General features: G+C 53.2%; 10 protein-coding genes across 10 annotated transcripts; 4 read left to right on the plus strand and 6 right to left on the minus strand.

Annotated features, from left to right (window-relative positions):
• The first annotated feature begins 11 nt into the window (after window positions 1-11).
• On the plus strand, window positions 12-695 carry BP01DRAFT_225317 (uncharacterized protein). Its single transcript, XM_025571173.1, has one exon. It carries the CDS (start codon window positions 61-63, stop codon window positions 562-564), a length of 504 nt encoding a protein of 167 aa, XP_025426203.1. The 5' UTR covers window positions 12-60; the 3' UTR covers window positions 565-695.
• A 263-nt stretch (window positions 696-958) lies between these two features.
• BP01DRAFT_361450 (A4/G1 family peptidase) lies at window positions 959-2246 on the minus strand (the record flags this gene model as incomplete). Its single annotated transcript, XM_025576157.1, has 1 exon — window positions 959-2246. A coding segment is annotated over exon 1 (806 nt), but the record flags the coding sequence as incomplete, so codon positions are not given.
• Window positions 2247-3123: 877 nt separating this feature from the next.
• Window positions 3124-3533, minus strand: BP01DRAFT_361451 (uncharacterized protein). The gene has a single exon (XM_025576158.1). It carries the CDS (start codon window positions 3390-3392, stop codon window positions 3195-3197), a length of 198 nt encoding a protein of 65 aa, XP_025426205.1. The 5' UTR covers window positions 3393-3533; the 3' UTR covers window positions 3124-3194.
• A 958-nt stretch (window positions 3534-4491) lies between these two features.
• BP01DRAFT_225353 (protoglobin family protein) lies at window positions 4492-5987 on the minus strand. Its single transcript, XM_025571174.1, has 3 exons — window positions 5633-5987; window positions 5285-5567; window positions 4492-5220 (listed from the first exon to the last, which is right to left on the minus strand). Exons 1-3 carry the CDS (start codon window positions 5745-5747, stop codon window positions 4695-4697), a joined length of 924 nt encoding a protein of 307 aa, XP_025426206.1. The 5' UTR covers window positions 5748-5987; the 3' UTR covers window positions 4492-4694.
• A 2324-nt stretch (window positions 5988-8311) lies between these two features.
• BP01DRAFT_225456 (FAD-binding oxidoreductase) lies at window positions 8312-10366 on the plus strand. The gene is made up of 3 exons (XM_025571175.1): window positions 8312-9556; window positions 9640-9906; window positions 9960-10366. Exons 1-3 carry the CDS (start codon window positions 8519-8521, stop codon window positions 10215-10217), a joined length of 1563 nt encoding a protein of 520 aa, XP_025426207.1. The 5' UTR covers window positions 8312-8518; the 3' UTR covers window positions 10218-10366.
• Window positions 10367-10562: 196 nt separating this feature from the next.
• BP01DRAFT_308835 (uncharacterized protein) lies at window positions 10563-10787 on the minus strand (the record flags this gene model as incomplete). Its single annotated transcript, XM_025572359.1, has 1 exon — window positions 10563-10787. One exon carries the CDS (start codon window positions 10785-10787, stop codon window positions 10563-10565), a length of 225 nt encoding a protein of 74 aa, XP_025426208.1.
• Window positions 10788-11535: 748 nt separating this feature from the next.
• BP01DRAFT_330400 (amino acid transporter) lies at window positions 11536-13774 on the minus strand. The gene is made up of 5 exons (XM_025573008.1): window positions 12779-13774; window positions 12381-12723; window positions 12051-12325; window positions 11749-11982; window positions 11536-11690 (listed from the first exon to the last, which is right to left on the minus strand). The coding sequence occupies exons 1-5, from the start codon at window positions 13398-13400 to the stop codon at window positions 11593-11595; spliced, it is 1572 nt and encodes a 523-aa protein (XP_025426209.1). The 5' UTR covers window positions 13401-13774; the 3' UTR covers window positions 11536-11592.
• A 329-nt stretch (window positions 13775-14103) lies between these two features.
• Window positions 14104-16087, plus strand: BP01DRAFT_361459 (lytic polysaccharide monooxygenase auxiliary activity family 9 protein). Its single transcript, XM_025576159.1, has 2 exons — window positions 14104-14195; window positions 14262-16087. The coding sequence occupies exon 2, from the start codon at window positions 14507-14509 to the stop codon at window positions 15758-15760; it is 1254 nt and encodes a 417-aa protein (XP_025426210.1). The 5' UTR covers window positions 14104-14195; window positions 14262-14506; the 3' UTR covers window positions 15761-16087.
• Window positions 15961-18067, plus strand: BP01DRAFT_225497 (class I SAM-dependent methyltransferase). The gene is made up of 9 exons (XM_025571176.1): window positions 15961-16167; window positions 16288-16459; window positions 16555-16668; window positions 16743-16753; window positions 16809-16848; window positions 16911-16921; window positions 16988-17095; window positions 17150-17848; window positions 17917-18067. The coding sequence occupies exons 1-9, from the start codon at window positions 16160-16162 to the stop codon at window positions 17948-17950; spliced, it is 1197 nt and encodes a 398-aa protein (XP_025426211.1). The 5' UTR covers window positions 15961-16159; the 3' UTR covers window positions 17951-18067.
• Window positions 18068-18104: 37 nt separating this feature from the next.
• Window positions 18105-19108, minus strand: BP01DRAFT_387556 (uncharacterized protein; the record flags this gene model as incomplete). The annotated part of the gene is made up of 2 exons (XM_025577746.1): window positions 18105-18115; window positions 18229-19108. The coding sequence occupies 2 exons, from the start codon at window positions 19106-19108 to the stop codon at window positions 18105-18107; spliced, it is 891 nt and encodes a 296-aa protein (XP_025426212.1).
• Window positions 19109-19994: the final 886 nt, after the last annotated feature.

Here is a 19994-nt window from a genome sequence, read left to right on the forward strand (position 1 = left end):
TTGCAACTGGGGGGGGAGTGAGCCCGACTATAAAGTGCAGCATTGGCTGCACCCGTCAAGATGACGCACGCCCAGCACACCTTCCCGCTAAGCCGCATTCGGCCGATCTCCATCTCGCCAACCCCCGATCTGCCTGGTTTGACCGCCTCCAGACGCCTGGCTCCACGACGTAATCATGCCTTCATTCCCAAAATAACATCATCTGCTGCAATCCTGGCTGCGTTCCAGCCTCAGGAGCCTTTCGGTCAAGGCAGGAGAGTGACACCCACGTCATTCTTCACCACAGGGATCGATTGGCACAGCAGAGATTCACCGGGTCGTGCGATGGCTGTACCTGACGCACAGACGGTTTTCTACCCCAGATGGAGTCTGATTGCAGCAGAACATGTTCGGTATGACGATGGTGGCTGGAGTAAATTCTCAATTCATGCTGGGACTGTTGAGATCAGTCAATTTCGCTGGGTTCAAACATACAAGATAAGGATTCGAAGTTATAGATTTTTTATACTTAATACAGATATATATATTTATATATGTACATACTTATACATATATCAATTATAGGAGGAGCTGCAGTGGTCTCATTTGCTATGCCAGAACTGAATGAGAAGCTCTCACAACGCGAATAAAAAGGATAGTATACTACTGCTAGTAGAGTAACTCAACCTAACGCATGATCAAAATACATAGATCATAGAGAAAAGACACAATAGATGAGTTGACATTGACTGGCTATAAATCCCCCGGCTGTCACGGCTACTGCCGTCGCAGGAACCTCGGCTACCACCAATCATAGCAACAAATTTAGAGCTCTGTGACACAGAGAACCGAACAAATCAAATAACACCATTTTAACGCCCTGCGGAGAAGTTGTCTTCCAGTCATATGATTTCCCTCCGCAGGGATACCATGAACGTCCGATTGCTAGAGATGGAGATTACATGCACCGAATTCTAGGAAGCTCTTTGTGTCTCATTCTTATCAAAAAGGATACATCCCACGACAGCCAAGCCGTCATGGCCAGATCCAAGGTGTCACACAATGCCTTTCTTAGTCCAATCGTCTCCAAGCCAGCAGAACCCGCTGCCCATCGCCTCCACAAATCGTCCTCACACCAGCAGGACCACCTGCTCCCATGTGCTTTGTGTCACCAAGTTACTCGATGACTTAGACGTAGGTGATGGTGACAGAGGAGTCGCTGTTGATGGTGACATCAGTCACCACCTTGCCGGACTGCTCGATCTCGATGATGGTGGCCTCGTCGAGGCCAACGCTCTCGCCGCCAGCAACCTCGGCAACCGCCCCGGTGAAGGTCACAGTGCCAAAGTCGACTAAGTTGACCAAAGAGCCATTCTCCTCGAAGTCTACGCGCAACATTAGTATAGAGATCAGCAATGCTCACATCACCAGTCCACTCACCCTCAACAATCCATTCCGCGTTCTGCCCACCCAGCTTGGCGCTGGAGTCCGGGGCTGACAGTGTCTTGGACACAGACTTGCCGGTACTCTTGTTCTCAATAGTGGCGATACCCCTGGTGGAGGAGTAGGACTCGACAATGGCCACAATCTCATCGCCGGCTGAAATGTCCAGACTGCCACTGAAGTCGTAGGCGTAATCGGGGTACCACTCATACCAAGCGTCATAGGAGGCCTGGCCGTTCTCCAGCGTGAAGTCGATACCGGTCTGGAGGATGGCGTTCCCGTAGGTGTCGCCGTCAATGCCCACCCAGGCAGAGGCAGCGCCGTTACCGGTGCCGGTGGGCTCGGGGACGGTGAAGGTCCCGGTCACCGCGGTGTAGGTCGCAGAAGCCGAGGGAGGGCTCTCCAGCACCGCACCGGACCAGTTGGAGCTGTACTCCACGTTGGTCTGGTTCTTGACGGTGGCCGGGCGGTTGACGGCCTCCAGAGGACGAGAGCCCCGAGTGGCAGAGCGAGCCTTGACGCGGGCTTCGACTCCGCGGCCAGGGATCGCAGTAACAGTACCAGCGAGGATGCTAGCAGCGATAGCAGCGGTGAACTTCATTTCGATGGTGGGTGAGAAACTCGAAGTGAGTGTCTGGGAAAATATTACTGAAGCTGAAGGTGTCTGCTTTGGAGCTGAGAGGAACTGCTTTGGAGCTGGCTGATGATGATGGTGGAGGAGAATGGCATCTGGAAGGGTAATCCAGGAACTATTTATGCTCCCCAGAACGAATGCTCCGTCTTCTTGTGCTGCAATGCCTTCTTCATCGCATCATTTCACCTCATTGTATCCTGGTTATCGCTCTATGGGCTTGAGGAGGCGAGCATCACCATTGAGACCCTTTTTGATCGCAACGACCCGGTAGAAGATGTCGACATGCATCGGACTCCGGTGGACAAGCCCCGTGCCCTGAGGAGCTCGGCAAACTGAAGAGTGCTAGTGCAGTTGTTGGCACTTAATATCCTTCAACATCATCACCACATCCATTGCGCCATTGACGCCAGCACGCTCTCGACTTGAGTATGGGAGCGCTAGATCGTAAGGTGCATCTGCCGGCAGCAGGCATATTGATTGCAATATCAAAGAGAATCTTCTCTCTCATTCTTGATTTTCTCACCTTGCATGGTGGTTAAGTCAGTCTTCTAAGCTGTATTTACACACGAAGGGGTTCAGAGAAGCATTACAGCGCCTTGGCTGTGGTCAGCCAAGCGGGAGAGAGGCCAATATACTCCGGGCCGGAGTCAGAATGGCATCTGCCAGGTCTTGCAGATGAAGTCCCTGAGAGTTTAATATAAGCGTGCGGGGCAATGGTGAGTAGTTCACTTGCGTGATTTCATGCAGGATGAGTCGATCTTTAAAGGGAGCAGAGAGAATGCATAAAGAAAGGCTTAGTCAGAAGTGCTATACACCTTGCATAAACTAGCAAATGTCTTCCAAGCACCGAATGTTGATTCTTGATAAGAATCACCCGTGTAATCAAGAGTGTCATGATCTGCAACCTGGACTGTGTCGGTGCTTTCCATGCTATGGAGAGAGTATCTTCCAGCGCAAGGGTTGTCCGACCTAAGAATGTCATGTATATTCACATTTGCTGAGGCAGAACATATTCAATGCTATCATATCTCTCCTTCGTTGGCACGATTTTCTAGCATGATGTCTATCTCAGCAAAACCATTTTCAAATTTGACCTGTTGCGCTCTGGGCCAACTGCACTCGCAGGAAACGCATATGATTAAATGATAACCATTTTGTGCTCTTCCAACTCTCGCTCCTCTTGTTCATGCTCTGCGTATTCTTCTGCGGTGTACTCGTATTGTTTCAGGTGTTCAAGGATCTCTTCAGAGATGAGGCCTGTCTGCTCAAACAAGTCGTCGAACTGATTCCTGATCTCCTCCGAAACACCACCTGTTACGTTGAGAGCAGTGTCCATCAATGCAAACTGTGTCCGGTTCTTGAGACATGAAGGGGGGGGGGGGCATATTGGAGAGGGAAATCGTCCTCGCCTTCCTCCGCTTGCTGGATGAGCTGGTCAGTTCCATAGGGTCTATCGGTGTTGTCTCCGGTGGCAGGCTTATTCAAGTCATTCTGCAGCTTGTTGCGTTCGAAGGAGGGTTTGAAGGATTCAGCCATAGTGAGATTGTTCTGATTTGTAGGGATGGAGGATTGACAGAGCTCTATCACCCCGCCAAATTTCATCTCTAAGAAACCTTCAGGCAGCAGCTCGACAGAAAGACCGATTGAGGTTACACATTGCGACCATCCTCGTCCTTCTTTGTGTTGGCAGTGAAGGAAGGACTCACAAGTGGCTGGAACTAGTGACTTTTTGTGTAGTTGGATAAAGTAAAGCTTAGTAATTTATGCAGCCGTAAGCCCTCAAGGCAGCACAGACAACGCACGTGATCCCTCACGGTCGGGGATTGTTCGCTCTCTTTCCCTCCATCTTCCTCTCTCTCTCTCTCTCTCTCTCTTTTTACGCAACATCACTTGGACAGCTATTCATACAATCAGGAACAATGCTTGCACTTCCTCCCTTAGTATCATGGACTTAGACAGCTTATCTCAGGACGGCCTAGTCTTCATCTCTGAATTGATGTTTAGCCCTCTTCTCCTATTCATCATTGATCATGAGATTTCGACTAAACACTTTCGCTCTTGACCGACCATAACATGCTAATTGATAGATTGTCTCCGGCTTGGAACAAAAGATGATATAGCCTCCCTGACCCGAAGTATTGCCTCGCGTTCGCGTTCTCTACCCGATCGACGAAACCGTCCCTTGACTGGCACGTTGCGCTCAATTGTCGACCGGTCGCTTGTTGGTGCCATTCAGCCACACCAGGCGGACATGCGTACTCGAAGAGATGTTGGGTCCACGGGCAAAGATTCAACCTCTTCAAAATCAACAACACTATGAATGATCGGAAAGAGCCTCCCTATCCGTACTCACGAACAGGCCAAGATGTAGAGGGTATGGAAAAGGAAAATGATGCAATCTGCTAGACCAGGGATATCAAAGAAAGCGAACACAAGCAAATCAAGCAGCAACGAACAACCAAGCGAGTCCAACACCATTGACCACCCGTCAAGTACTCCCCAGAGTCTTTTCCAAGAATCCATTTGACAACCCGACCGTACCCCAGAAGAAATTCCCATGTGTTGTTTACACCCCTCGTTTACCTGTATACCCATACCCATACCCAAAGGAAATCATCAGTCCCGTCACACAACCCTGTCAGTGACCCTTCTTCCCGTCTGGTCCCGACCAGACCTTGGTTTCAAAGGACTGCTTGAACCCGCCCGAGAACGGACAGGCGGAATGAGCGGAATGCGAGGAACTCGGGGCGTTCATCGTGGCCGTGCCATGGCTGATGGTCGAGTCCACTGACCGCGTGTCCGAGAAGATGCTCGGGGCCTCGGAGAGCTGCGTGGGCGAGCGAGTGATATACGAGGCCGCATCGTCGTGCGGCTCCTTGTGGGCGGTTTCGTGGGCGGTTTTGTGGGCGGTTTCGTGGGCAGTGGTCTCCGGCTCGTCCCTGAACTCTTCGCCGTCGCGGACCTGCCAGCGAGCAAAGAGATCGTTCTGGATCCAGATCACCTTGTTCAGCGCCTTGACCAAGGCCATCTTGAAGGCCAGCGTGAGCTGCGGGTGACCGAACACAGCCTCGAGAATGATATCCTGAATGTAGCCGAGACACGCGCCAATGTGAATGTATTCCACATGGAAGGCGAGCATGCGATCTTTACCGACGTGCATGCGTCTGGCACATGGTTAGCACGGGAGACTGCACGGCAGAGAGGGGCTCGGGGCGTGCATCCACCCACCCGACTTGGTTCAGATATTGATAGAACTCCGGCTTGGTGGGATCGGTGCAGATCTTGGTCATATACCACCGCAGGAACATGCGACGACGTTGGATGTAGGGACTGTCAAAGCTGGGATAGCTGGCCGTCTCCTCCTCCTCGTCCAAATCCGCGGAGGTATCGCGCGTGCGGAAAACGCGCGCGGTGATATCATTCTCCAGGAGCTTCGAGTAGACTTTATCGACCAAAGTAGGCGCCAGCGCCTTTATGTATTTGGATCCTTTGTTCAGGGCGGCGACATCGTCTGTTCGAGCTTCTTATTAGCCATCATCCGATAACGACAAAGCACAAAGCACAAAATAGGCTGACCAGCGCTGAACTCCAGGAACTGTTGCAAGTAGTGGACCCGAGCCTCGAGATCGGTGTAAAGCGCCTTTCGATCAACATGGGCAGGCCTACTGCGGGACTTTCCCTGCAGAAACATGGTGGTGTACGGAGGAGTAGGTGGGAATTATGAGGACCAGACACTGATAGACAATCTAATCGGAGAAAAAGCAAAGAAAGATAGACTCACGACAGCAGCTTGACGACAGATCGAAGAGGGGGGCGATCGATCTGCTATTTACGATGGACGGGGCCACGCGGAATGGAAGATTTTCCTTCTCTTTAGTCTCTTCCATCATTTCTTTTTTTGGTGGTGTAGTAGTGTAGCGGAGCCTCTGGGATGTGATGTGTAAGAGGATCCTCATCCATCAATCCACTTTTTCTTCGCCAGGCCGCCATCTAATGTTAATTGGTGGTTTCGATGCGCATCAGTGCAATAGGGTAATAATAAACGGACACAAGTAGGTTAGTTATGACATCTGTCACCCGGTAGTGTAGGAGTGGATCTGCAGGATGCCTTGGGCTCGGGCTTGGTGGCATACGGGGGCTCCACTCAATAGTCGCCATCTGCTCTCCTTTTTCTACCCATAACCAGTCTTACCGCTCCTTCCAGTCTCCATTCTGTGAGGCTCATTCTGCCAGTCCTTCAGAGTAGAGGCCATTATATGGTCGGATGCCCCAGCCGGAGGAGCGAGTCCCCAGTGACTCGACACGCCGGGTGTTGCCCTAATGAGCCACCGTTGTATGAGAGTCCTTTTTCTCCTAGTAGTATCTCCACCCCTCCCGACTCCATTCTCCGGAGCCGGACCGGACCAGGTCCGCGAGCCGTCTATAGCAGGAGAATTAAGGCTCAAGCTTCGAGAAAGTGTTTGACCCATGGTTCGATCGGCGGTGACTAGAGTCATTATGGCTTAGGAGTGCTGCAAAGGTGAGGCTGCGGTGGATCGAGCGCCCATTTTGCCGAACTGCTTGTCAGTCCTCATTGTGTATGGACTCCCCAGTTGACTTGTGCATTCCAGCTCGTATATCCACCCCAAAGCATAAAACTTAAAAAGTACCAGTTCCTCTCTTCCCCCCCCCCCCCCCTTTTTTTTTTTCTTCATTCATTCCAGGAGAATAAAAAGGACAAAACCAACTGGGGTTGGCGAATTTCCCCCCACAGTGGAGGTCCGCCATTGGCGATGTTGCCGCAATCGTCGAACATTGCCGACCCTCCTCATTCATCATTTTAAGCGATTATTCGAGTGACCAGCAAAAATGAGAGAATGAGAGAAAGAGAGAGAGAAAGAAAGAAAGAAGATAAAGGGTTAACTTATCAATATTGAGTTCTGATATCTATCGCATCAATCGCATATGTCGCATGGAATACGAGTCACCTCGCTCGGGCCCTCAATGGATTACTTGTTAACCTGTCCGTTCGCGGCTTCACGAGCCCCTAAAGCCGATCGGGTCGGCCATGTGGCAGTTCGCTGAAGACAACAAACAGAATGAGAACCACCAGGTCCAGACTCCCGCCCCTTGCATGACATTATCGATTGTGATGCCAGAGACTTGGAACGGCCATGTGAGAGACGCTTCCATGCTTCGAATAACTAGTGTCAATACGGGGTAGGTCATGAAACTCATGGTAAGCTGGCCGTGGGCCTGTCCGATCGTAAAGGACCGACCACCAGCAACAGCCAGATGTTGGCGATTGAGATCGCTGGCCATATTTCCGTTTCATCGAGGGGGCCCAGTCTCTGGCAGATGTCATCAGAGTAAGGTTGACACTTGACAAGGATTGTTTCATCCAGCCGGGAATCAAGCCTTGGTTGCGGGGATTGTTCTGGGCACCTGGAAAGAGACCTCACTTGCTCTAGATACTGGTATGACCCGTCCCAAGGATGCTAACGGAAATTGTGATATGTCCTCCGTCGAGTCATTATCCATGGGAGAAGCCCGAGGGAAACTTCGGCTACTGATACCGTGCCGTTTTCCCCTCTTGCCAAGTGGAGCCCAGCGAGTGCAGAAAAGAAAAAAAAATTATAAAAATAAAAATAAAAATAAAAATAAACAAGATTGGCATCAGGGAAGACAATTCATTCCCGACATCGGCCCTCGCTCCGGGTTGCAAGCCCTAAAATGATCAGTTACTGTAGCATCTGCGTAACGTAGAACGATTCCTTTTTTTGTCTGGATGCATACTCACAACAATCATCTTGTGTTGAACCATCAACCCCTCTGCCTAATTCCCCTGCCTTGGAGGACGCTCCAAGCATGAAGTCATACCAAGAGACAGTATATCCATGATTGCTGCACTGTCGTATGTTCAAGGAAGGCTGGGGTCGAGCATACAAATCGAAACACTCTCTCTGGAACCAAAAGCAGGGTGATGCGCTGGGACTTTGGCTCGAATTGCCACCATCCCCGTCACGCGATGGTCGTGCACTGCAACACAATACAGTGCAATCCATCATCCATCGTCATTCACCTGCTCGATTATATCGTCTGCATTGTCTCAGACATTCCAAATGGTTAAAAAAGGCAGGTTGAAGCCTGTGTTGGAGGCTGATCCTCCCGGTTGAATGCTCCCTTTCCCTGGTCATCCCAGAGTCTCTTCAGCACTGGCTTCACCCTTGCATGCTGCACCACATGCCACCAGCTGCCAACCATGGGTACAGTTCCCGACCAGTGGATGGTGCCTTGTAGAGACACTGCTGTGGGATAAGCTTTCACTCACCTCCATCAAGCCACGTACAGACAGTGACGTCAAGAGTCACCACCGACGGGGAAGAGTGCCTATATAGATGATAATAGGACTGGTCCTCGACTGATTCCCGCAAACAAGTGCAGTCAAATCAATCAAATCAAATCTCATCGAGCTCAATCAAGATGGCACCACCTGAATACATCACCCATCCCGAATATTCCTCGAAGGTCCTCCTCCGCGGAGACTCCGAGTACGAACGATGCCGCGTGATGAATCCGTCAGCGGCGGCCCCTCGGTATCCCCGTGAAATCCACCTCGTGGAGAGTGTCGCCGATGTCCAGAACGCCTTGAAACGAGCAGCCGAGCTGGGGACCACCGTGAGCGTACGGTCCTCCGGTCATGCAGCGCAATCCCCCTACCTGGTGCAAGACGGCATCATGATCGACACCACCAACCTCAACCGACGCGTGGACTACGACGAAGACACCCAACAAATCACCTTCGGCCCGTCCTGTCGCATTGGCGAGGTATCGCAGAAGCTGAGTGAAGTCGGCCGTTTCTTCCCCTTTGGTCATGCCCCGACCGTGGCTATGGCCGGCTATCTCCTTGCCGGAGGACAAGGGTTCTTCATGCGCGGCTACGGGGCCGCCGTCACGTTCGTCACCCGGATGGAAATTGCCTTACCCAACGGCGATCTCGTTCTGGCCGATAGCGACCACTACTCCGACCTTTTCTGGGCCGCGCGCGGCAGCGGGCTGGGCTTCTTCGGGGTCGTGACGCGGTTTTGGGGCCGCACCATCCCCGCGAAGACCCCCTGGCAACGGACGCTGCTCTTCGAGATCAACAGCGCCAACTACGAGAAGCTGATGACCTGGGCCATTGAATGCGGACGGGCGACGCCCAAGGAGGCGACGGATTTGAACCTGGCCATCGCCTACGCACAGGACGACCCCGATGCGACCGGGGATGACGTCCCGGCAGGGGCCAAATTGCACCTCACGCTGCTGCTGTACTGCTACGCCAATTCGGAGGACGAGGCCCATTCCCTGTTGAGCGCCTATGACCAGACGGACGAGGTCGCAGATTGCATGTTGGACAAACAGCCGGCGCACCAGTGCACCTTCGAGGAAATCCTGGCCGCGGCAGAAGCTGGGCCCGGGCCGGGCGCACGCGTCCACAACAACAGTATTCTGAGCGATCCGGGGTGTTCACTGTCTCAGGTGAGTTAAAGTCTCTTGCGCGCGCTCCGTATATCTTCGTTCTGTGCACGGTCCGACGCAAGCATGCACTAACCCTAAGACAGTTGTTGGCAGCCATGAAGCCGGCCCTGCTGGAGCTCCCGACCCGTCTATCCAACGTGTACATCTACCACTGCGACCAACGCCCCGATGAGAGCCAGACGGTGCTAAGCTTGCCCCTGGATCTGTACCTCATGACTGCAACCATCTGGACAGACCCCCAGCGGGAGGCCGAGCTGCGCCAACACATTCGGGAGCGGTATGAACGTGCACTGTCTGTCGCGGGGGGTATGTTTGTGTTCGACCTGGATCCCACCTGGGAGGAGGTAAATGTGAGTAAAAATCCCTGGTCAAGTATTCATGATCCCAGCTAACGAGGTCCTAGACCCGAGTGATTACCGATACGGCGTTGCAGAAATTTCTGCAGATTCGAGACAAGTACGACCCCCAGGGTCTCTTTCCCAACTACCAGGCCTTTGTGCGGGCGGACAGGAATGCGCGAGGGCTGCTGCGCCCAGGGGCTCTGGGGGCTCTCAAGCTGGCCACCAACGAGATTGCGACCGGGGCTGCCTACGTGGCTGCCCAGGGGAGTTTGGATGGGACTTCCAATGGGACTCATCAGAGCCCTGGAGTGTTTGTTTAGACACAGAATCCCTTCGTGACCGATCTTGAACGTTTGTTATACCACCAGATTGTCAAAGTCAAGCCTCTTTTCTCTGGTCCGGGACTTACATAGTGCTTTCATTCCTCGTGTGGGTCTCAGCATAGAGGCTTAGACATCGCATAAATCAGCATTCACGAGACAGAAACGAAGATAATCACGGCTGGGGAAGTTCTGTAATGTAAACAAGACGTTGATTCGCGCCCGAAATATGTACATCTCCCAGCCATCTATACCTGTAATCTATATTCTAAGCCGGGACAGAGCACGCACGCATGCATGCATGTAGTAGTGTCTGGTGTTCGCACCAGTCCTCAGGCCTCAAGGTTACTGGACCTTCTGGTGGAGGAGTCCCAGGTGGTCCTTGATGCTCTGCAGCTCTCTCACGCGATTCTCCTCATTCTCTTGGAGCAGACGGAGGTGTTCTTTCTTGAGTTCCTTGAAGTCGTCTTCGAGCTTTTCGTGCCAGGGGTAGAGGACGCAGACTTGGAAGCAGAGGGCCGAGCTGGCGATGACGAAGTTTGTTAAGGAGAAGCCGCGGGTGATGAGCATGGTGTCTGTGGGATGGTTTAGTGCGGTTCAGGGTTGATCGAACGGGAGATGTAGTACCTTTACGATGCTGAAACAGAGGATAGTTGGAAAAGAGTGTGCAATTGTCCTTTCAATCCGGTCTTAAATTAACGAGCGAGGGATTTTGATTTTCGAATGGATGAAAAGAGGCGGGTGTGGTGTTGAGGGGAGATGGGTGTTAATAGTAGAACGCTCTGCTGGAGAAGAAAGAAAAAGAAGAAGAAGAAAAGGAAAAAGCAGGACAGAATAAGAGGAGATCACGCGAGCCCTTCTCAGCAGCAAATCTCTTCGATTATAACCCCGGTTTGCCCCCCTATCTTTGCTTAAAGTCGGGCATCAGCAGGGCTGTCGGATCCGAGAACGGGGATAATTCGGCGGCCGTTGTGTGCGGGGCCCGGATGCATCCGACGAGCCCTTATCAGATCAGACCCCCTGCCTGCATTGATACCCACCCTCGAATGAATTGCCCCTTTTAATTATTCAACAGACAGCTGCTGACGTGATATGTTTTATGCACGGGCATTCATATGGATCTGGATCTATTCGATCCCTCCTAGGCACATATATTACGTCCCGTCTGCTTAAGCCTCCAGTCTTATCTCCTTCATTTAGAACGGTGATCGATAGGAACAGTTCCGAAGGACATTCCGATGCAACACCACCCCGTGGGGATCATTAGCCCCTCGCCCAATCCACATCACAAAATCCTACGGAAACACTTTTGAGATAGCTCGATTATTCACGTCATATCATTAATTAGTACGAGAGACATATTCGTCTACAAGCGCTATCCGACATGCGCGCCTTCGTAGCGGCCACGTGCGTAGAACGCCCAATTAAGTCCGGTTAGGATGGCGATGACCCCGAGAACCGGAGCGGTATAGTCTATAGGTGCAACCGAGTTAGTGACTGATCTCCTCGAGTCGATTGAGGGGAGTCATACTCATATTACCACCCGTAAGCGGGAAGGACGTCGGAAAACAGAGAAAGATCGTCACAATCATAGTGTAAATGACGGCGACGATGTTGCAGAAGTATCCCAGGCCTAATGAGAGACCAAAGTGGCGGCCCGGAGGGAGGTATGCCGCAGACCGGCGCTGCCAGATAAGCAATGCGATGGGAAGGGTGACGGAGATTTGCGACAAGATACTGGCAGTTCCGACAAATGCATTAAAGACTAGAATGTCGGAGTTAGTTCTCCGTCGGTGAGTACAACCTATGGTGAGGTCTCTGAAGGCAACTGACCCGAGGAGGAGGCTAGATAGAGAAAGCCGATCACAAAGCACGCAACAAAATTCAGACCGAGGGCGTATACAGGGACCCCCTCTCGTTGGCTCGCTTGCTTCAGGTACCCAGAAAGAAAGAGTCCGTTGTAACACGCAAAGGACCAGGTTAACCGAGAGGCAGTCGAATGGATCGCACAAGCAGAGACGAACATGATCGCAATCGTCACGACGAGGAAGACAGTCGCACATGCTGTCGAGCGGCTTGCCTGTGCCCAAAGATCGTAAATTGGGAAACTATCGGTCCTTCAGGTCAGCATCCCAACCCGCCATCAACAGGCTTTGCTCTTACCCCGAGGCAGAATCGATCAGGCGGTCGAAGTCGGTCACGCTGTAGCACATAGCCAAGGCAAACGCAAAGGCAGCCACAGAGCCGATGCTTACGGTCGACAGAATGGCACGCGGAATCGTCCTTGCGGGAGTGAGACATTCGTCTGCCATATGCATTGTGGCATCCAGACCAATGAGCATATACGACGGTGTCGAGAGACCGGTCAAAAAAACGATCCCATCTGACCAGTAACCACTGGAGGAGTTGACAAAATGACTCCAGACGGTGGAGGAGTCCGCATGATCCGTCGATCGTGCAGGGCAGACGATTGTGGTGATCACGAATAAGGCGAGGGAAGCGTAGACTGTGCTCATCAGCAAAGGTTCTTCTTCGATCATTCACGGTACCCTAGTACGTACAGGCCCAATCATAGACCCAGACTGTCTTGGATAGTAGACCAACGTTATATGCCATGGCCATGATGTGCACAGCTTGATACAGGAGAAAGTAGTGCCAGGACTGCGCCACAAATGTCGGGTGATAGGTCAGAACCAAAGCCATAATACCCTCGGTAATCATCAACGACAGCGACGCCGCGATGGCGACCCATGACCAAATCCCAACCATTCCACACAAATAGGAGAGCCATCGATGGTGTTGTGCCGGAGCCAGCATTGCGGTGAAGTAATACTGGCCACCCGCGGACGGATACACTGCAGCCAGCTCGGCCAGGCTGAGTCCAGTGCAGGACATGGCAAAGCAGACCACCAAGATACCGTAGAGTAAGGTCACGGTGCCCCCTCCGGCAATAGCTAGGGGCAGGCTGCCTGCGATGGCAATCCAGCTGTTCGAAGTATTGAACCCGAGGGCCATGATGCTGATCATGTTGAAGTTGCGTTTGAGCCCTGATCCCTCATGAGGCAGGGCTGCCACCATACCGACTTCCACATCCTGTTGGTCTTGTCGCGGCTCTATAACCACCTTTTCACTCTTGATTGATACGGACGAACTTGACTTCTGACCAGGCGGTAGTTGCTCCATCGCAGCACGTCGTGAGGTACAGATTACTTTACCTCCTATGACCTGTGAAGGAGCCCTTGAGCCCGGGGTTCATATAGCAGGTTGAGATGGACGTCTTATCGGTTTCCGATTGAGAATGACTGCATTTTAGCGGAGACAGTGGCGCTTATCAGCATTATCTTCGTATCGGCCAAGGTTGCCTCGGAACGGGGTCGATTGATAACGGTATGAATCCGAGATGGTACGGCCAATGATCCTATTGGACCGTGGAGCCATTGAGGAGGTACAAGTCTTGATTCCTGCACTTAAAGTGAGGGAAGCGTCAATGCTTGATGCTTGATGGATGCTTTGATGGATGCTTGATGGATGCTTGATGGATGCTTGATGGATGCTTGATGGATGCTTGATGGATGCAGGCGAACGATGGTGTGCGGGGAAAGATTGAGCCGGAGCAGCTCACATGACTTCTGGCGCGAAGAAAACCAAGCCAAATGCTGGAAAGGCACGTGACGTGGGGACGCTGTTCTGACAGCAGAACAATCACGTGATAACGGCCCTTCGCTTGTGCGTTTACTACCAGCTTCAACCTTCCTCTCCTTCTTCCTCGTCATCGACGCACAGTCCATATATCTACACCTGCATCATTGTCGGTCCATCCGTGACTCTCAGGGCCTCGCAATGCTTGCCACTCACAACGCGAGAGACAGCATCAACCGTAACTAACGGCCCACTTACAATCTCGCTTAACTATGGCGTGTTTCCGCGGTCTCCACACGAAGCTGAAACAATGATCGAGCTTGGCCTGCCTACCAGATGGTGAAACAGACTAGTCATCCTCGAAGCTTGAAGTAGACATTGAGAGACAATATTGACTTTTACCAGGCACAAGATGATCTCGCTTGAAGATGCTAGAGTCCTATCCGACTCCGCCACCGCAAGCCCGGCCTCATGGGATTCGCCTGTTTAAATAGGACCAGAAATCCCGCGGGTTTCGGGCATCCTCCAAGCTTCAGTTATTCCTACTTCCACGTCACTTCTTTCATTCGTTCTGGGCTTCATTGATTGAAGTCCTTTCCCTTCTCTTCACGTTCTCATCCAGACACCGCTGTGCGGTCAATTTTTTCATCATGTCTCTTTCCAAAATCGCCACTTTGCTGCTGAGCTCGGTCTCGCTGGTAGCTGGTCATGGTTACGTCGCAAGCATTGAGGTGGACGGCACCACCTATGGGGGTTACTTGGTCGACACCTACTACTTCGAATCTGACCCGCCCGAGTTGATTGCCTGGTCCACCAATGCCACCGATGATGGCTACGTCTCGCCCTCGGACTACGAGAGCGTCAACATCATCTGCCACAAGGGGTCCTCGCCTGGCGCGTTGTCGGCCCCGGTCGCCCCTGGCGGTTGGGTGCAGATGACCTGGAACACTTGGCCTACCGACCATCACGGGCCCGTAATCACTTATCTGGCCAACTGCCACGGCTCCTGTGCTGATGTGGACAAGGCTACTCTGGAATTCTTTAAGATTGATGCCGGTGGCCTGATTGATGACACGGATGTGCCAGGAACGTGGGCGACCGATGAGCTAATTGAGGACGGCTACAGTCGCAACATCACCATCCCCAGCGATATTGCCCCTGGCTACTATGTTTTGCGACACGAGATCATTGCACTTCACAGCGCGGAGAACTTGAATGGGGCCCAGAACTACCCCCAGTGTATCAATCTGGAGGTCACTGGCAGCGAAACAGCGACCCCAAGTGGCACTCTGGGCGAGGCTCTGTACAAGGAGACAGATCCGGGCATCTACGTGGACATCTGGAACACGCTGAGCACCTACACTATTCCAGGCCCTTCGCTTTACACTGCTGGCAGTGCTGCGACCGCGACGTCCGCGACGACCGCCGCTGCCACCACCACTTCGGCGGCCACGACTGCGGTGGCCACCACCGCTGCCGCCGTCACTAGCACAGCTGCAGAGTTGGAAGCTTCGACTCAGACTCGTGTGACTACCTCTGAATCCTCCGCGCCGACCCCTGCCAGCGACGACACCTCCCAGCTGAATCAAGGCGATGCGGATCCGCTGGACGGAAACTCCGCGCCCGCAACCACGACTACGACTGTGGTGGCTACCCCGGCGGCCAGCTCGGAGTCGTCCCCCAGTTCTGGTGTTTTGAGTGGCGCCTGCAGCCAGGAAGACTACTGGTACTGCAATGGAGGCACGGCTTTCCAGCGCTGCGTGAATGGCGAATGGGATGCCTCCCAAAGTGTGGCGGCGGGTACAGTCTGCACCGCGGGAATTTCCGAGACCCTCACCATTTCTGCCGCCTCGACGCGCCGGGATTCTCTGCGTCGTCATCTGGCGCGTCCCAAGCGTCACTAAGCGGATCACAAGTACCTGAGAATGTGAGGGGAGGTTGCGTTACTCAAACGCACTGGGATTGCCGGGCGAATGTACATACATAAATACCTACCTCAGCGTCGTACGCGTTAAGCGCACCGCTAAAACTCACCGCGGAAACACTAAGCGTGGAGCCCTCACGCACGTTCCCCATAAACCCCACTTTGGATCGCAGTATTTCCTGTGCCCCGAGATTAAGAGGATTTTAGTGGAAATGACAGCTCACAGGATGAGAGAAACCTTTTGGTGGCACGACTGGACACATTCCATCCCTTCCTGCATGGATCTGCAACTGATGGCCGACCGACGCCTAAGGCTAAGCGATTGATTCGATCCCCGCCCAGCCTTGTATTTTATAGGCTCATCTTGCTGCTGGATTGAATGGACTGGTATGATCCTTTAAATCTTCCTTTAAATATCCCCAAGTTTTCCCCGCCTATTTGTAAAGGAGGGTGTGCTCATGGTGCCCTGTTCTTTTTCCACCTGCACACACTCAAATCACTGCACAGCACGATGACCACCACTGAACATCCTGGGCCTCATTCGACAGGGCACAACGACTATGGCTACGCTGAGACTGGCGGGCCCCACGCAGCGCCCTCGTCGCCTCTGAATCCTCCAATCGCCCCTCTGGAAGACGAGGATGGAGAAGAACCAGAAGACTTTGTAACCGACACTGAGGTATGGTTCCAGCTTTGCGCGGGCCGTCCCGGAGTGAATCCCCGGGGGTTGATTTGGGGCTGATTTTTGATTGATTCCCCCTCCCCCCCACACAGTCGCTGCGCAGTCGGAGTGATTACGATGAGGATTTCATGGAAACCTACTCCCTCTCCTCCAGTATCCTCGACTACCAATATGAGAATGGCCGCCGATATGCAAGCTTCCGCTCGGTAGGTTGGCCTTGGTAATATGGTCGGCCTCCATTGGATTCTTTCTTTCTGATTAACCCATCATGCGACCGTAGGGACACTACATGTACACCCAACTTATCCCCCTTCTCTCTCCAACAGCAGCTAATAATCTGGACCAGGATGCCCAATGATGAAGAGGAACAAGAAAGACTGGACTTGGTAGGAAAAATTCAATCTCTTGTTGATCGTGATAGTTCTTGCCATACACTAACGGGTTGCAGACCCATCATATGTGAGCTCTCCGCGCTGGCAATTTTCTTAACGCATAACCCATGAGCCCTCACACACCCGGCGCCAGCTACCTGATGCTGATGGGGGGCGAGCTATACAACGCGCCCATCAAGAATCCTCAAAAGGTGCTCGACCTCGGCACTGGGACCGGCAACTGGGCCATCGACTTTGCTGAGTATGACTCTTTCCACCTCTCGCCCCCATACGACTAAAATACTGGTGCATGCAGTTCCCATCCAGGCGCCATGGTGGTTGGCAACGACCTCAGTCCCATCCAGCCCTCGTGGGTGCCTCCCAACGTCGACTTTTTCGTCGACGACTACGAAGCCGACTGGCTCGAGAAATTGAACGCCTACGACTTCATCCACTCGCGCAACCTGGCCGGGTACGATCCTTACCCCCGCCCCCCTCTCCATCTTCCCCACCCCTACTCACATCCCAGCGCCCACACAATTAACCCAGCTAGATGCGTCATGGACTGGCACCGCCTCATCCGCCAGGCCTACGACCACCTTAAACCCGGCGGGTATCTGGAACTCCAAGAAAGCGCCGTGTGGGCGTGGAGCGACGACGGGACCCTCACAATGGACTCCCCGCTGATGGAATACCTGATGGCGCTGAACGACGCAGGGCACATGATCGGGCGGGAGCTGAACATCTACATCGACCTGAAGCCCTGGCTGCTGGCGCACGGCTTTGAGGACGTGCACGAGCAGACCTACATCCTGCCCTTTTCGCCGTGGCCACAGGATCCCCGGCTGCGCGAGATCGGGCGGGTGCAGGCGGCGATGGTGGAGAAGGCTGTGGAGGCGTACGGGTTGCGGCTGTGTACGCAGGTGCTGGGCTGGAGTCAGGACCGCACGCGGATTATGCAGAGTCTGGTGCGGCAGCAGCTGAAGGATCGCTCGCAGCACTCGTATACTAAGATGTAAGTTGGAGGAAGGGGATGCTTCCGGTACGGGTTTGATGGACTACGGTAGCTGATCTGTTGTGCAGTAAGGTTGTGTATGGCCGGAAGCCTCTGATATAGTCAAGGAACTGTCAATACACGTTTCTCCTGGTCTGGAGAAATGGTTCATCATAGCGCTACCATGCTACGGAGAAGGAGATGATTGGTCTGCTGCTGCTGCTGCTACTACTACAATGTGAAGACAAGACAAAAGACAGATGTTGATCAATAGTATTCATAAAATCCCTATCTCAAAAGGAATGTGCGAACAAGAAATGTTAGCCAGGCCAGACGAAGTGGAGGGCTGGGCGACTACTACTCCTCCCTGCCCGACCTCCAGAACCTTATGCACAACGGACACGAGCCCGCGCCGCCCAACCAGCGATACAGACAGGCGCTGTGGAGGTTATTCCCGCACTGCGAGCACCAGGCAATACCCGAAGCGGCTTGATCCTCCTCCTGGAACTCGACACGGCAGATGCTGCATGCCTCACCGGGTTCCATCTCTCTGCGGTTTGTTTGGACCGCCGGATCCAGATTCTCCGGCATCCACATCTCACTGAAGGGGTCTCTGTTGGTTGCACGGACTCTACTGGTCCACGGCCAGCAGTCCTGCAGCGCGGGCCACTCAAAGGGATCGCCCAGAACCCTGATCAACCCCGCGAAGGGGTCCGCGATCAAACACCGGAACAGGAGAATGAGCTGGCCGAAATCGATCACGACACACAGAAGGAACCCCGGATGGTGCGAATCGCCCAGCGGGTAGTAGGTGGCTCGCGCATCCTCTCGGATGGCTCGCACAGCCCTCAAGACCGCCTCGTCGGCGGGCAGGGCGGTGCCCCCGATGGGGAAGACCGCCAGGAAACGGGCCAGCAATGCGTTGTCCTTGTACTCATCGCGGTGAGTGCGCAAGAAGTCATGGATGAGATAGCAAAACTCGCGTTCCAGCCGATGGAAAATCATGTCCCATTCGGGCTCCGACACGTAGACGGCTTCGAGATCGTGGCTGTGAGTACGCCGCACGAGCTCCAGCATTTCGGTTCGTGACCGGTCCGATCCATGTCGGCCGAGCTGGACCTGCTGCAGACTCTCCCAACACAGTTTGACGTCGATGGCATAGTGCGTAAATCGGCGGAGGGCGCGTTTGGTGATCGTCTGGAAAGCCTGCAAATCCAAAGTGTGTGCATCATACTTCTCTTCGAGCTCCCTGGCGGATGCGTGGTCAAGCAGAGCCTCCATGATTCTGTGGTCGATGCGACTGAAACCAAGTAGACAAGGGTGGTAAGTGAACGAACCCGATGGCGCCATGAATGCGAGTTGAAGTATATCGTATATATATAGAAAGGGTCAGCCCTAGAACTCGGGCCGTTGGTCTTGGTTGGAACCGATACATTTCGCTTATTGCAAGCATACCCGAAGAACTCGAGGAGTTTGTCTCTACTACAGCATCTCCTTGTTGCCGTCGATGATCCGCCTTGAGCACTGCCGTTTCTTTGTCTAGACACTGTCCTGTTCCACGCCCATCTCAGAAGGAGGAAATCGCTTGACGGGTTTGCTCCCAATTCGGCTTCCTGATTCGTCATCAATGGCATGCCATACTCCATGCTGCTGATCTGCTTCGTTCGAACGCCTGTCGCTTCATATAAGTTATGCTCGTGTCGCATCAGCCACTTTCGGGGTCCAGGTAGCACGAACCATTTCCTTGTCCGCAGTATAGCACAGTCTCCTTACACGAGAGGTGCATTATCTGTGGGGAGATCGACACGGACTGCAGCATCGAGTGTTCTCGGCCATGCAATACACGGCTTCACGCTGGTTGCATTGGCGTCTACCACGCCTCGGAAAATCCGGAGAGTGCCATTTGCTATCAAGCACTGGATGCGAATTGCCATCGCTTGAATTCATGTCCACGGCATGCAAGGCGAAATTCCACCCTGAGTGCATCAACACCAGGCTAGCTGAGGCTCGAAGAACTCCACAGCAGGGAAAATGTCCCCTGTGTCGATCCGCATGGGGATTCTCTACATGGTCTGATGCAGACGGACGGTCGATGGACGGTGGGTGGAAGCGGATGTGGTGGAGGAGACCGGGCATTTCCCGCATGTTGATGATGTAGAGGTGGTTG

Source organism: Aspergillus saccharolyticus, assembly GCF_003184585.1.
Source record: "Aspergillus saccharolyticus JOP 1030-1 unplaced genomic scaffold BP01scaffold_77, whole genome shotgun sequence".
NCBI classification, from domain to species: domain Eukaryota; kingdom Fungi; phylum Ascomycota; class Eurotiomycetes; order Eurotiales; family Aspergillaceae; genus Aspergillus; species Aspergillus saccharolyticus.

Excerpts from the sequence above, each read along its gene's own strand:
- BP01DRAFT_361451 (XM_025576158.1), bottom strand. The coding sequence starts at position 3,392 with ATGGACACTGCTCTCAACGTAACAGGTGGTGTTTCGGAGGAGATCAGG.
- BP01DRAFT_225317 (XM_025571173.1), top strand. The coding sequence starts at position 61 with ATGACGCACGCCCAGCACACCTTCCCGCTAAGCCGCATTCGGCCGATC.
- BP01DRAFT_225353 (XM_025571174.1), bottom strand. The coding sequence starts at position 5,747 with ATGTTTCTGCAGGGAAAGTCCCGCAGTAGGCCTGCCCATGTTGATCGA. Across the intron at positions 5,568-5,632 it reads GTTCCTGGAGTTCAGCGCTG|ACGATGTCGCCGCCCTGAAC; the intron begins GTCAGCCTATTT and ends AAGCTCGAACAG. Across the intron at positions 5,221-5,284 it reads CAATATCTGAACCAAGTCGG|ACGCATGCACGTCGGTAAAG; the intron begins GTGGGTGGATGC and ends ACCATGTGCCAG.
- BP01DRAFT_330400 (XM_025573008.1), bottom strand. The coding sequence starts at position 13,400 with ATGGAGCAACTACCGCCTGGTCAGAAGTCAAGTTCGTCCGTATCAATC. Across the intron at positions 12,326-12,380 it reads CTGATCGATTCTGCCTCGGG|TTTCCCAATTTACGATCTTT; the intron begins GTAAGAGCAAAG and ends AAGGACCGATAG. Across the intron at positions 11,983-12,050 it reads CTATCTAGCCTCCTCCTCGG|TCTTTAATGCATTTGTCGGA; the intron begins GTCAGTTGCCTT and ends CCGACATTCTAG.
- BP01DRAFT_361459 (XM_025576159.1), top strand. The coding sequence starts at position 14,507 with ATGTCTCTTTCCAAAATCGCCACTTTGCTGCTGAGCTCGGTCTCGCTG.
- BP01DRAFT_225497 (XM_025571176.1), top strand. Across the intron at positions 16,460-16,554 it reads ACTTTGTAACCGACACTGAG|TCGCTGCGCAGTCGGAGTGA; the intron begins GTATGGTTCCAG and ends CCCCCCACACAG. Across the intron at positions 17,849-17,916 it reads CAGCACTCGTATACTAAGAT|TAAGGTTGTGTATGGCCGGA; the intron begins GTAAGTTGGAGG and ends TCTGTTGTGCAG.
- BP01DRAFT_225456 (XM_025571175.1), top strand. The coding sequence starts at position 8,519 with ATGGCACCACCTGAATACATCACCCATCCCGAATATTCCTCGAAGGTC. Across the intron at positions 9,557-9,639 it reads CGGGGTGTTCACTGTCTCAG|TTGTTGGCAGCCATGAAGCC; the intron begins GTGAGTTAAAGT and ends ACCCTAAGACAG. Across the intron at positions 9,907-9,959 it reads CCACCTGGGAGGAGGTAAAT|ACCCGAGTGATTACCGATAC; the intron begins GTGAGTAAAAAT and ends ACGAGGTCCTAG.